Source organism: Trichomycterus rosablanca, chromosome 5 (assembly GCF_030014385.1).
Source record: "Trichomycterus rosablanca isolate fTriRos1 chromosome 5, fTriRos1.hap1, whole genome shotgun sequence".
Taxonomy (NCBI): Eukaryota; Metazoa; Chordata; class Actinopteri; order Siluriformes; family Trichomycteridae; genus Trichomycterus; species Trichomycterus rosablanca.
In genome coordinates this window covers 3,580,392-3,594,818 of record NC_085992.1, presented here as the reverse complement: position 1 = coordinate 3,594,818, position 14,427 = coordinate 3,580,392, and the positions used below count along the sequence as shown (strand labels likewise).

Genomic DNA, 14,427 nt, shown 5'->3' with positions numbered 1-14,427 from the left:
CAATTTCAGTGACTCACTATACCTGATCTTACTAGTATATTAACTATTCATAACTTTTACAAACCATACTTCCCCATTTCCAGAAAAGTTGGGACATTTTGTAAATTGCAGTACAACAAGAATCTGTTAATATTTGTTGATTCCTTTCAACTTTTACTTATCTGACAAAAGTACAAAGAAATGACTTTTATTAAATGAAAATATTAATTGATTCATTCATTTATTGTCTGTTTTACCACCATTTTTTCTGATTCAGGGTTGTAGTGGGTACAATGAACTGGAACCACCCTGGACAGGTCACCAGTCCATCACAGGGCGAACACTCACACCCCCCGGGTGGCACGGTGGCTAAGTGGGTAGCACTGTCACCTCACAGCAAGAAGGTCCTGGGTTCGATCCCCAGGTGGGGCAGACCGGGTCCTTTCTGTGTGGACTTTGCATGTTCTCCCCGTGTCTGTGTGGGTTTGCTCCGGTTTCCTCCCACAGTCCAAAGACGTGCAAGTGAGGTAAATTGGAGATACAAAATTGTCCATGACTGTGTTTGATATAACCTTGTGAACTGATGAATCTTGTGTGAAGAGTAACTACCGTTCCTGTCATGAATGTAACCAAAGTGTAAAACATGATGGTAAAGTCCTAATCATTTCAACTGTAATCAGGGCAGTGATAGCTCAGTGGTTAAGGTACTGGACTAGTAAACAGAACGTTGCCGGTTCAAGCCCCGCCACCACCAAGTTGCCACTGTTGGGTCCCTGAGCAAGGCTCTTAACCCTCAACTGCTCATCGTGTTCAGATCATTGTGTAAGTCGCTTTGGATAAAAGCGTCTGCTAAATGCTTAAAATGTAAATGTAATCTGAAAATAATTTCAACTTTATTCTCAAAATATTTCGAATTCATTCTCAAAATCAAAACTTAAAATATTTTTAATACTTCGTTGTAGAAAAGGGGTTTATATGGAGCCCCTATGGTGACATCCCCCCAAAAATAAATAATGCATGGCCACGCCTTATTAACTCATGGGAACAAGATAGTTAAGTAGTGGCCACCACTTAATAAGGCATGGAAACGAGATAGTTAAGTCATGGCCACCACTTAATAAGGCATGGAAACGAGATAGTTAAGTCTTGGCCACCACTTAATAAGGCGTGGGAACGAGATAGTTACAGTGTATCACAAAAGTGAGTACACCCCTCACATTTCTGCAGATATTTAAGTATATCTTTTCATGGGACAACACTGACAAAATGACACTTTGACACAATGAAAAGTAGTCTGTGTGCAGCTTATATAACAGTGTAAATTTATTCTTCCCTCAAAATAACTCAATATACAGCCATTAATGTCTAAACCACCGGCAACAAAAGTGAGTACTCCCCTAAGAGACTACACCCCTAAATGTCCAAATTGAGCACTGCTTGTCATTTTCCCTCCAAAATGTCATGTGACTCGTTAGTGTTACTCGGTCTCAGGTGTGCATAGGGAGCAGGTGTGTTCAATTTAGTAGTACAGCTCTCACACTCTCTCATACTGGTCACTGAAAGTTCCAACATGGCACCTCATGGCAAAGAACTCTCTGAGGATCTTAAAAGACGAATTGTTGCGCTACATGAAGATGGCCAAGGCTACAAGAAGATTGCCAACACCCTGAAACTGAGCTGCAGCACAGTGGCCAAGATCATCCAGCGTTTTAAAAGAGCAGGGTCCACTCAGAACAGACCTCGCGTTGGTCGTCCAAAGAAGCTGAGTGCACGTGCTCAGCGTCACATCCAACTGCTGTCTTTGAAAGATAGGCGCAGGAGTGCTGTCAGCATTGCTGCAGAGATTGAAAAGGTGGGGGGTCAGCCTGTCAGTGCTCAGACCATACGCCGCACACTACATCAAATTGGTCTGCATGGCTGTCACCCCAGAAGGAAGCCTCTTCTGAAGTCTCTACACAAGAAAGCCCGCAAACAGTTTGCTGAAGACATGTCAACAAAGGACATGGATTACTGGAACCATGTCCTATGGTCTGATGAGACCAAGATTAATTTGTTTGGTTCAGATGGTCTCAAGCATGTGTGGCGGCAATCAGGTGAGGAGTACAAAGATAAGTGTGTCATGCCTACAGTCAAGCATGGTGGTGGGAATGCCATGGTCTGGGGCTGCATGAGTGCAGCAGGTGTTGGGGAGTTACATTTCATTGAGGGACACATGAACTCCAATATGTACTGTGAAATACTGAAGCAGAGCATGATCCCCTCCCTCCGGAAACTGGGTCGCAGGGCAGTGTTCCAGCATGATAATGACCCCAAACACACCTCTAAGACGACCACTGCTTTATTGAAGAGGCTGAGGGTAAAGGTGATGGACTGGCCAAGCATGTCTCCAGACCTAAACCCAATAGAACATCTTTGGGGCATCCTCAAGCGGAAGGTGGAGGAGCGCAAAGTCTCGAATATCCGCCAGCTCCGTGATGTCGTCATGGAGGAGTGGAAAAGCATTCCAGTGGCAACCTGTGAAGCTCTGGTAAACTCCATGCCCAGGAGAGTTAAGGCAGTTCTGGGAAATAATGGTGGCCACACAAAATATTGACACTTCAGGAACTTTCACTAAGGGGTGTACTCACTTTTGTTGCCGGTGGTTTAGACATTAATGGCTGTACATTGAGTTATTTTGAGGGAAGAATAAATTTACACTGTTATATAAGCTGCACACAGACTACTTTTCATTGTGTCAAAGTGTCATTTTGTCAGTGTTGTCCCATGAAAAGATATACTTAAATATCTGCAGAAATGTGAGGGGTGTACTCACTTTTGTGATACACTGTAAGTCTTGGCCACCACTTAATAAGGCGTGGGAACGAGATAGTTAAGTCATGGCCACCACTTAATAAGGCGTGGGAACAAGATTATTAAGTCGTGGCCACCATTTAATAAGGCGTGGGAACGAGATAGTTAAGTCATGGCCACCACTTAATAAGGCGTGGGAACAAGATCATTAAGTCGTGGCCACCACTTAATAAGGTGTGGGAACGAGATAGTTAAGTCATGGCCACCACTTAATAAGGCGTGGGAACAAGATCATTAAGTCGTGGCCACCACTTAATAAGGCGTGGGAACAAGATCATTAAGTCGTGGCCACCACTTAATAAGGCGTGGGAACGAGATAGTTAAGTCGTGGCCACCACTTAGTAAGGTGTGGTAACAAGATCCTTTTATTTTCACAGCTTACACAAATCATACAGAATCGGATATATGCTGTAGGGGAATTCATGTACATGGCCATCCAAGAAAGGTAAGCCTGGCTTTATATAAGCTAATACTTATACAGTTTCATACGCAACCTTTTTAAGTGGTGGCCACGATCTCATTCCGACTCCTTACCAATGCTACCTTCAAGTCGTGTCGAAAATATCATATTTATGAGATGAGGGCACATGAACGGCAACTCAATGTCGTATTCACCAGTGGGAAACTCAGATTTTTCGATGAGCCCCGAGTGTCCGATGTGGGGGCGTGTCATTAACAAAACGTCATGGCGACTGCTGGTATGGATGCTGCCCCTACAGTAAACGGTAAAAGTTTTGAGCTTATTAGCGGTAGTTTTGCATGTTAAATGTAAAGTTCAAGCTTGTATACATTTTGTACACAACGTGCACTTGTTCTGATGAAGAATAGCAACAAAGCTGATCAGAAGAACCCAAAAAGTGTTGCCTCATGAGCAGATACTTTGTGCACAGATATTTTTGTGTTGTTTATGTACATTCATCCACCTGTTTTTGATTACACAACAATAAAAGCATAAACAAAAGGAGTTTTGTCATGGCGTCCATTTCTACCCGACCAAAAACCACTTGAACGCACATCATGTCGTAATTACGACCTCCGAACTCGTAAGTAGGAACTTCCGAGGAGGACTTGAAGGCAGCATAAGTCGTGGCCACGACTTAATTATCTCGTTCCCACGAGTTATTTTGGGGATGTCACCTTAGGGGATCCGTAGGTTTAAGTCTAAAACAGAAACGTGTTCGTTTTATTGTGACCTGTTACTTTAATTGAATCGTTCGAAAGAACCGACTCACTTGTGATTCACTCCCTATGAAAATAAAGGGAAGTGCTGAAGAATCAGTCAGGGTTCAGACACCCGGAGCCGAAGAGCTGTTTAACCTTGAGTGAACTGTAATTAGATTTTTATTTATTTATCTGACAGCCCTAAAATATATATATATAATGAGATTAAAAGTCGGGTTTATTCTTCGTAGTTTGCTAGTAATCGGTACATTTCTGGGACTGGTCGTGCTCTGGTCATCTCTGTCACCTAAACCAGAAGATGAAACTCCATTCGCTAAGCAGGTCAGTATCATATTTAATATTTCGTTGTTTAGCTGATAAGAATACCGGATCGTGTTTATTTATTTTGCAGATTAAATGTACATGTCTCGGTGCATACTATTAAACCAGCTATAGCATGCTAGGCTAACCTGTATGGTTGTCATGGAGATAGCAGGCTTAGCCTCCTAGCCAACGTTCTAATGTAAAGAAAATAAGATTGTGTAAATTACAAACACTGTCAGTCAGCTTATTAACAATCTACATCAATGTCATTCTAATATTTACATTTCAATCCTCTATAACAGTTATTATATACAATGTATGGTCATATGTCCTAGCTGACTATGCTAAGCTAACAGCAGTGACACGTCCACTATGGGGACCATTCAGAACCAGCACAGCAAATTCCTATAGAGAGCCATGAATCAGTTCTCACCCCCTTAACAGCATTAAAAATGTAAATATAGATAGATAGATAGTCAGACAGGTAGAGAGATAGTCAGACAGGTAGAGAGACAGACAGACAGACAGCCAGACAGACAGACAGACAGACAGACAGATAGATAGACATACAGATAGATAGACAGCCAGCCAGCCAGCCAGCCAGCCAGATAGATAGATAGATAGATAGATAGATAGACAGATAGATAGATAGATAGATAGATAGAAAGAAAGATAGACAGATAGATAGTCAGACAGGTAGAGAGACATACAGATAGACAGACAGACAGATAGATAGAAAGAAAGATAGACAGATAGATAGTCAGACAGGTAGAGAGATAGTCAGACAGACAGACAGACAGACAGATAGATAGACATACAGATAGATAGACAGCCAGCCAGCCAGCCAGCCAGCCAGATAGATAGATAGATAGATAGATAGATAGATAGATAGATAGATAGATAGATAGACAGATAGACAGATAGAAAGAAAGATAGACAGATAGATAGTCAGACAGGTAGAGAGACATACAGATAGACAGACAGACAGATAGATAGAAAGAAAGATAGACAGATAGATAGTCAGACAGGTAGAGAGATAGTCAGACAGACAGACAGACAGACAGATAGACAGACAGACAGACAGATAAATACATAGATAGATAGATACATAGATAGATAGATAGATAGATAGATAGATAGATAGATAGACATACAGATAGATAGACAGCCAGACAGACAGACAGATAGATAGACAGACAAATAGACAGATAGATAGACATACAGATAGATAGACAGATAGATAGACAGACAGATAGATAGAAAGAAAGATAGACAGATAGATAGACATACAGATAGACAGACAGACAGATAGATAGAAAGATAGACAGATAGATAGACATACAGATAGACAGACAGATAGATAGAAAGATAGACAGATAGATAGACATACAGATAGACAGACAGATAGATAGAAAGAAAGATAGACAGATAGATAGACATACAGATAGATAGATAGATAGATAGATAGATAGATAGATAGATAGATAGATAGATAGATAGATAGACAGACAGACAGACAGATAGATAGATAGATAGATAGATAGATAGATAGATAGATAGATAGATAGATAGACAGATAGATAGACATACAGATAGATAGATAGATAGATAGATAGATAGACAGACAGACAGACAGACAGACAGACAGACAGACAGACAGATAGATAGATAGATAGATAGACAGATACTTTATTGATCCTTTGCAGGAACATAAAGACAAGATAAAATAAACCTGTGTTAAACATGGTGTTAAAACCCAAATAAATAAATAACCAAGTGTAAGCTTTTGTTTTACCGCAAAGTACCAAAAAATGGGATTGGTTAGGAATATGTTGTTAAAAGGTTTTTAAAGATACATATTAACTTAGTTAGGTATAGTAAACTATATAGTATCAATACTGTGAATAAGATTCTGACAATACTGGATCTGTGCCTATCAGCATGTAGTGTTAGGGCGGTGTCATCAAAGTGGACGTGGCACTAGGTGATCAACTGCCTGTTAATCATAACCAGTACGTACGCCCCGAATACACCAAGGAAAGCCAACAAATACACGTTCCTGAAACCAGAAAAGAAACTCGTACACAAGACGATGCAGGAACAGTTTTAACCTCTTTTACACCCATTAAAATGAAAATATAAAATAAACCAAAACATAAAGATAAGATAAAATAAACAGACAGAAACATAATACCTATTCTGATCAGCCATAACATTAAAACCACCTCTTTGTTTCTACACTCACTGTCCATTTAATCAGCTCCACTTACCATATAGAAGCACTTTGTAGTTCTACAATTACTGACTGTAGTCCATCTGCTTCTCTACATACTTTTTTAACCTGCTTTCACCCTGTTCTTCAATGGTCAGGACCCCCACAGGACCACTACAGAGCAGGTATTATTTAGGTGGTGGATCATTCTCAGCACTGCAGTGACACTGACATGGTGGTGGTGTGTTAGTGTGTGTTGTGCTGGTATGAGTGGATCAGACACAGCAGTACTGCTGGAGTTTTTAAATACCGTGTCCACTCACTGTCCACTCTATTAGACACTCCTACCTAGTTGGTCCACCTTGTAGATGTAAAGTCAGAGACGATCGCTCATCTATTGCTGCTGTTGGAGTCGGTCATCTTCTAGACCTTCATCAGTGATCACAGGACGCTGTTGGCTGGATATTTTTGGTTGGTGGACTATTCTCAGTCCAGCAGTGACGGTGAGGTGTTTAAAAACTCCAGCAGTGCTGCTGTATCTGATCCACTCATACCAGCACAACACACACTAACACACCACCACCATGTCAGTGTCGCTGCAGTGCTGAGAATGATCCACCACCTAAATAATACCTGCTCTGTGGTGGTCCTGTGGGGGTCCTGACCATTGAAGCACAGGGTGAAAGCAGGTTAAAAAGTATGTAGAGAAACAGATGGACTACAGTCAGTAATTGTAGAACTACAAAGTGCTTCTATATGGTAAGTGGAGCTGATAAAATGGACAGTGAGTGTAGAAACAAGGAGGTGGTTTTAATGGACTGTTAATGTATACTTTTAATTCAAATCGCTCATAATTCTGATGGTTCTTTTAATTCCGTGACGTGTTTCTTTGTTTCTGTTTTCAGGGAGAAAAAGACGCGCCAAACCCTGTACCAAATCTCCCCAACGAGGTGGAAGATAAGTTCAAGGCCGTGGTGCCCTGGCCACAGGTGGAGGGAGTGGAGGTAGACCTGGATGCCATCAGGCAAAAAAACGCAGTAGACAACCTGAACCCAAAATTCAAGGCCCAGGACCAGCAGAACATCATTCAGAAGCAGTACGTCACCTTTAAGCCTCACACTAATCGCTACTCGGACCCTGTTCTGATGAAGGGGAGCCTGGGCAACTTCGAGCTCAAAGGTCCCGAACCTCCAGGGGTCCCTGGAGGACCTGGGGAGGGTAGCAAGCCCTTCGTTTTGGGAGAGGAGTATAAAGACTCGGTGCAATCCAGCATTAAGGAATTCGGCTTCAACATGGTGGCCAGCGACATGATATCACTGGACAGGACCGTCAAAGACCTGCGGCATGAGGAGTAAGTATCGTACTGGGAGGTGTGTGTATGCAGGTTAGTGTGTGTACGTTGATTGTAGTGCTGGGAGATACAGCTGGGGCAGAGGGGTGGTTAATTACAGCGCTAGAACTTTTTAAAGCGCCTCCAATGAGACGAACTGTTTGATATGACGCAGTAAAAGCGACGCAGTAATAATGAAGAGAAGTTTAGTGCTCCTGTCTCCTTCTTTTACTCCAAGTTTAAAAGTGAAACAAATCCAGATAAACTCAGATACACGTGGAGCTTTCAGACTGGATCTGACGGTTATTCCACACAAAAGCAGATTCGTCTCATATTCACACTTTGGTGACGTTTACCGCACCGATCAAGCCGAGCGCCGAACAAAACGACAATTTGTGCAGTGGCTTTCACGTTTGAATGCACCCTCAGGCTGCATTCACATAATATGCAGCAAAACCGCTTCTGCACTGCAGTGCATTGTTTCACATGAAGCTGGCTGGTGCTGTTTACCTTGTACTGCTTTGACGCTCGGTTTTTACACTCTGATATAACAGTATTAGAAAAATGCAGCATGCCAACTATGAGACTGGTTTTGTATTTAAGATAGCAAGTTTCCTCGTCCTTGGAATCGCTTGTCGTGGCTTCGTAGCTCTTTAATATGACTGAATTCACCCTTAGTTTAATGAATTATGTAAGTTTTTTTTAAGCTGCTTTATTTCTTTATACTCTTTATACTGCAGAGTGTTTTTGAAAGAAGTTAATTATCTTCTCCTGCTCTTTATACCTGGATTCATTAGTAGGTAGGTCGGTAGGTCGGTCGGTCGATCGGTCGATTGGTAGGTAGATAGATAGAATAGATCAATAGACAGATAGACAGAGATAGAATAGATCAATAGATAGATAGAATAGATCGATAGATAGATAGAATAGATCGATAGATAGATAGAATAGATCAATAGATAGATAGAATAGATCAATAGATAGATAGAATAGATCAATAGACAGATAGAGATAGAATAGATCAATAGATAGATAGAATAGATCAATAGATAGATAGAATAGATCGATAGATAGATAGAATAGATCAATAGACAGATAGACAGATAGACAGAGATAGAATAGATCAATAGATAGATAGAATAGATCAATAGACAGATTAATAGATAGACAGAGATAGAAAAGACAGACAGACAGATAGACAGATTGATTGATATATAGACAGATGAATAGATAGATAGATAGATAGATAGATAGATAGATAGATAGATAGATAGATAGATAGATAGATAGATAGATAGACAGACAGACAGACAGACAGACAGACAGACAAGTTATTGATCCAGAAGGAAATTAAAGATTATAAAACAGCTGATTTTATATGACAATCATTGTAAAACTGAAGAATCTTCATGGTGCCAAAAAATTCTCAGTATAAGTGGTTACATTTACATTTAAATTTACACTCTAATCCAGAGCGACGTACAGAAGTGCTTCCATAGTGAACATTACCTTACTCTAGTTTATGTAAACAACAGTCCAAGAACATTAATCTGCTAAAGCCCTGTTAGAACCAAGAAATGAATTAGAGCGTTAGTCAGTAAGTACAAGTCAGCTTAGGTGCTCAGTAAAGAGGTGATGAAGGTTTTTAATCATTTATTAAAGACAGTGAGAGACTCAGATATTTGGACAGACAGAGGAAGCTCGTTCCACCACTTGGGTGCTCCAGTTCTGGGTGAAGGATCAAGTCGAGAGAGACTAGTGGCTCGGAGGTTGCGCGGTACAGAGCGGGGTTTGATTAGACCACGAAGGTAGCTCGGGGCTGCTCCATTTTTGGCTTTGTAGGCGAGCATCGGTGTTTTAATCTGAATGCATGAAGCTACAGGAAGCCAGTGAAGAGAATCATTTAAATAATTTGTGTACATTTCATGGAATTGCAAATCGTCCCCAAACAAATGCAAACACACAAGAGTTCCCAGTGTTCCATCAAACTTATGATAAGTCTGGTACAAGAAAAGCCAGGAGTTACTCAAAAAGAATTGAAGGATCATGCTGGAACCAGAGCTGGGATCTCGAATACATCGTGTCGAATCTTAGCTCTGCCTACCGGCTAAGGCTGAGCGGCCACATGAACAACGATTGGCCTGTTGTTCAGATATGGGCGGGACTAAGATATGGGCTCTCTCTCCCATGACTGGTGCAATTACGACCTCTGCTGGCTGATTGATGGCGCCTGCACAGAGATGAGAAAAGAGTGCCGTCAGGGTGTGTCTCTCCGTAAACAACGCTGAGCTGCACTGCACTCGTCAATGTGTAGGTGATAAGATGCATACGGCTGCTGCCCACGTGTCGGAGGGGGCGTGGGTTAGCTTCGTTCTCCTCAATCGGAGAGGGGATCGGCATTGGTGGAGAGGAAGCGTGATGCAATCGGGCAATTGGACGCGCTAAACAGGGAGAAAAAGGAGAAAATGCATAAACAAAAATATATATATAAAAAAAAAAAGGAATTGAAAGATGACCTGAAAGCAGCAGAAACAACAGTGAACAAAAAGCAAAGCTGAAAAAAAAACTGCACTTACAGCTACTGTCTTCACTCCTACAATCCAATGAAATGGCTTTGTTTATTCTTATAAATATTAATTATTGTATTAATTATTCAATAAATAAGTAATTAAGTTTGTTTTCTATTTCTATTATGTGTAAGAAAGTAAAAAACAGTTGAAAACATTAAAATATAAATAAATATATATTAATTAGAACCCCAGATCCCTGAACTGCAGCGGTAGAGGGCTAGCGTAGGTTACAGTTGCACCACCCGATCGCAGCATCCAGACTTTGGATCATGTTGTAATGGAAGGATTTCATTTTGAGAAATAAAAATGTCATAAATGTGTCGATGAAATGAGACTGAACTCGAATGATCTCGAATTTCTCTGTTGTGGCATTTTGTTCAGTTCTATTCTTGTCATGGTTTGTTCAACCATGCAAAAAATGCAGTCCATCACCTTATGAATCACAACAGGAGAGCACTGACTCAGTTTCCCGTGGACACAAGATTCCTCTCATGTTGAAGCAGATATTTGATTACGCCTCGCAGAACTATTCACTGAGCTGCTGCACTCATGCCAGCTCATTCATGCCAGCCTGGTGCGTTTCAGGACTTTCTTTGTTTGCGCTAAAGTGTCTGAAGCAAACAAAGTAGCCGAGAAAACGTTTCCAAAGCGAATTGAAGCCTGCGCGGTAAGAGAAGTCCGGCTCGGGCTGAATTCTTTCAGGAACAAGCTTTTCCAGCAAACACGCCCGTATATACTCGGCTAGCGTCCGTTCTGCCACACCTGCTTTTCAAACAAAGGTGTGATCCAGCTGGAATTTACTCTGTAACTCTTTCTTTTTAACCCTCAGTTTAACATTCTGAGTGAGTATATCTGCAGGTTTACCAGCAAACCTGTCAATAAATAACCTACAGCTTATAGCTGCAGGGTAATTCCTCTGCTAGCCATGTCAGAATGGTAAGCATGATAAGCTTATCTCTTTCCCTTTAGTTCTCCAATCTCTTGATGGATGTCGGGCTTATCTAAAGGCAATTACTTTTGTGAAACACTAGAAGTTTACTTCTAATGCATGGTTTGATCATTCTGTATATCAGCTAAAGCAACACAAAGCAATGTGTTTTCTGCATATGTGTGACATGCAAAAAAACAATAGAGGAAATTTGGCACTGTGGCCGCCTTGGTAAAACCCCCGAGACTGCAGCAGCATGTTTTTCTACACAAACAACCGAGTGAAACACAGTTAATCGTGGGTTCTGTGGTTTACATGGAGGAAGGCCAGGCCAGCGACAGAGCACTGCTCTCTTCAATAGGGCTTTATTGTTCAGGCCAGAAGTGAGAGTTTGGAACAAAGGCTCAGTGCAACAGTAGTAGCACAACTCCCATGAGAACTAGATCACAGTGCATCTTCTCTTTCAGACAAACCTAGTTTGCCCACGTTGATGTTCTGCTTTTATATAACCCTCATTGGACAAGACAGCTATGCTCAGAAGAGTCGAAGGTAAAAGAAGAAAAGAATGGATAGAATTAGAGGAATAATCTATAACCGGGTTTCCATCCGAACGTTTCGCAAGTGTAATGCGCATTTACGTAATATGGGCAGAAAAAAAGCGAGAAGAGAAACTGCAGAGAAACGAGCAGCTAAAAGACGTCAGGCAGGACGAGCAATGGCCCGTCTAATGTGGGCTCAAATCTCCGTGCCACGGCGACGATTCACCTCGCATCTGGGAACGTAAACACACTAAACAATTTTGGGAGCACGTTGTGCAGAACCATTTTTCAGACGATCTTTGGATGAAGAATTTAAGAATGTCAAAATCAGCCTTTGATGAGCTATGTACCATGATCGGGTCATCTGTAGAGCCAAAAGTTTACAGTCACCGGTCACCCGTGCCGACTGAAAAGAGGATCGCTATTGCCTTGTACAAGCTGGCCACTTGTGTGGAGTACAGGGTAGTGGGCGAAACAGTCCACCGTAGTGTACACGCTGTATGCCAAGCAATAACATCAAAACTAATGAAACATTACGTCGTATTACCGAATGCGCAGGAGGCAGAAGAAATAGCACAGCGTAATTATGCAGCGCAGCACCTACCACAGGTGTACGGTGCACTGGATGGTACACACATTCCAATCCTCCCTCCAGCAGTAAACGTCATCGTTTATTCGCAAAACCCGTTTCCATCCTTTTTTTTTGCATTTCGGCGATGCGATATTCTAACGTTTCCACCTCGTTCAAGCGTGAAAACAAATTTTTGCGATATTTGGGTCTTTTTTCGAATTTTGAGCTTTTCCATCCAGGTTTTATTAATGCGCATTTTCAAAATTCGCAAAGAGTTGGAAGAGATGGAAAACCCACTAATGAGCCATTAAGGAACTTGAATGCTCAAACAGAAGCAATATCCATACGGTCGCAGGGAGTCGGAGGCCAATTTATTTGTATAGCGCTTTTTACAATAGACATCGTCTCAAAGCAACTTCACAGAATTCAGGACCGACAGACCAAAAACCCCCTTGGTGAGCAAGCTGAGGGTGACAGTGGCAAGAAAACCTCCCTTACATGTACAGGAAAAAGCCTTGAGAGGAACCAGACTTCTTGAGTGGCCTGAAGAATAATTAAAATAGGTTGATGTGTTGGAAGCATGAAAAAAACAAGCAATTTCAAGAATCTGAGAGACTTTGACAATGGCCAGATTGCAATGCCGCATCTGAGTTTTTCCAAAAAGGACCGACAGACCAAAAGCCCCCTTTTTGAGTTCCAAGTTCCTTGAGGTCCAGTGTGAAGTTTCCACAGTCAGTGATGGTTTGGGGAGCCATGTCATCTGCTGATGTTGGTCCACTGTGTTTTATCAAGTCCAAAGTCAGTGCAGCCGTCTACCAGGAAATTTTAAAGCACTTCATGCTTCCCTCTGCTCACAAGCTTCATGGAGATGCTGATTTCATTTCCCAGCAGGACACTGCCAAAAGTACCAATACCTGGTTTAATTACCACAATATCACTGTGCTTGATTGGCCAGCAGACTCGCCTGACCTAAACACCATAGAGAATCTATGGGATATTGTCAAGAGGAAGATGAGAGACTCCAGACCCAACAATGCAGACGAGCTGAAGGCCGCTATCAAAGCAACCTGGGCTTCCATAACACCTCAGCAGTGCCACAGGCTGATCGCCTCCAAGTACTGAGTGCGAATACTGTACAGACTTTTCAGTAGACCAACATTCCTGTATTAAAAATCCTTTTTTTAATTGGTCTTATGTAATATTCTAATTTTCTGAGATGCTGACTTTTGGGTTTTCATTAGCTGTAAGCCATAAATTGAAAGAAATCAACGCTTGAAATATATCACTGTGTGTAATGAATCTACATAATATATGAGTTTTACTTTTTGAATTGAATTACTGAAATAAATTAACTTTTTGAGATGCACCTGTGTTTATGCCGTCCTTCTAATAAACGCTTTCTTAATCTCGTTCATTCTTGTGACCCCCAATGAGTGCTTAGGTACAGTACAGGTGACTTGACGGTACAAACAAACACTAAATGTGGCATCATGGATTCATGAACATACCACTTTAATCTCTTACACTTTAATCACTCTTACATTCAGTCACTGGCACTTTTATTAGTTCTACCAACAGATCAGATAAACATCTGTAAACATCTGTGTTTACACATGAACCACGATCGTAAAGAGGAAGTCTCTGTCCAAGTGTCTTTTCCACTGTGAGTCACATGACTCCGGAGTGTGAATAGCCATGTTATAACCGGTGTTTGTTCAGATGCAAACCTGATAGTACAGCTTGACTGACTGTACATAGGAGTTTTGGGTGCACTGTTGCTACCTGACTGTTTTATTTTTCCAGCATTATCAGAATTACCTGAATTAATATTCCAAACATTTTTCTTACAGAATGCTTCTAATTCTAAGATATTTTTGGCCCATCTTGCATATACACAGTGTTTTAATTTTACCCTCTGATTTGCAAAGCAAGCTGTAACGTCCCCGCTCCGACTATGTCCTTA

General features: G+C 41.3%; 1 protein-coding gene across 2 annotated transcripts in view; it reads left to right on the top strand.

Moving 5' to 3' along the window:
- The first annotated feature begins 4,209 nt into the window (after positions 1-4,209).
- galnt7 (UDP-N-acetyl-alpha-D-galactosamine: polypeptide N-acetylgalactosaminyltransferase 7) overlaps positions 4,210-14,427 on the top strand; it is a 42,018-nt gene continuing 31,800 nt past the window's right edge. For both annotated transcript variants that reach the window (XM_062994764.1, XM_062994763.1), the window contains exons 1-2: positions 4,210-4,332; positions 7,432-7,877. In XM_062994764.1, coding sequence (XP_062850834.1) covers positions 4,210-4,332; positions 7,432-7,877 — 569 coding nt within the window. The remainder of the gene's footprint in view (positions 4,333-7,431; positions 7,878-14,427) is intronic.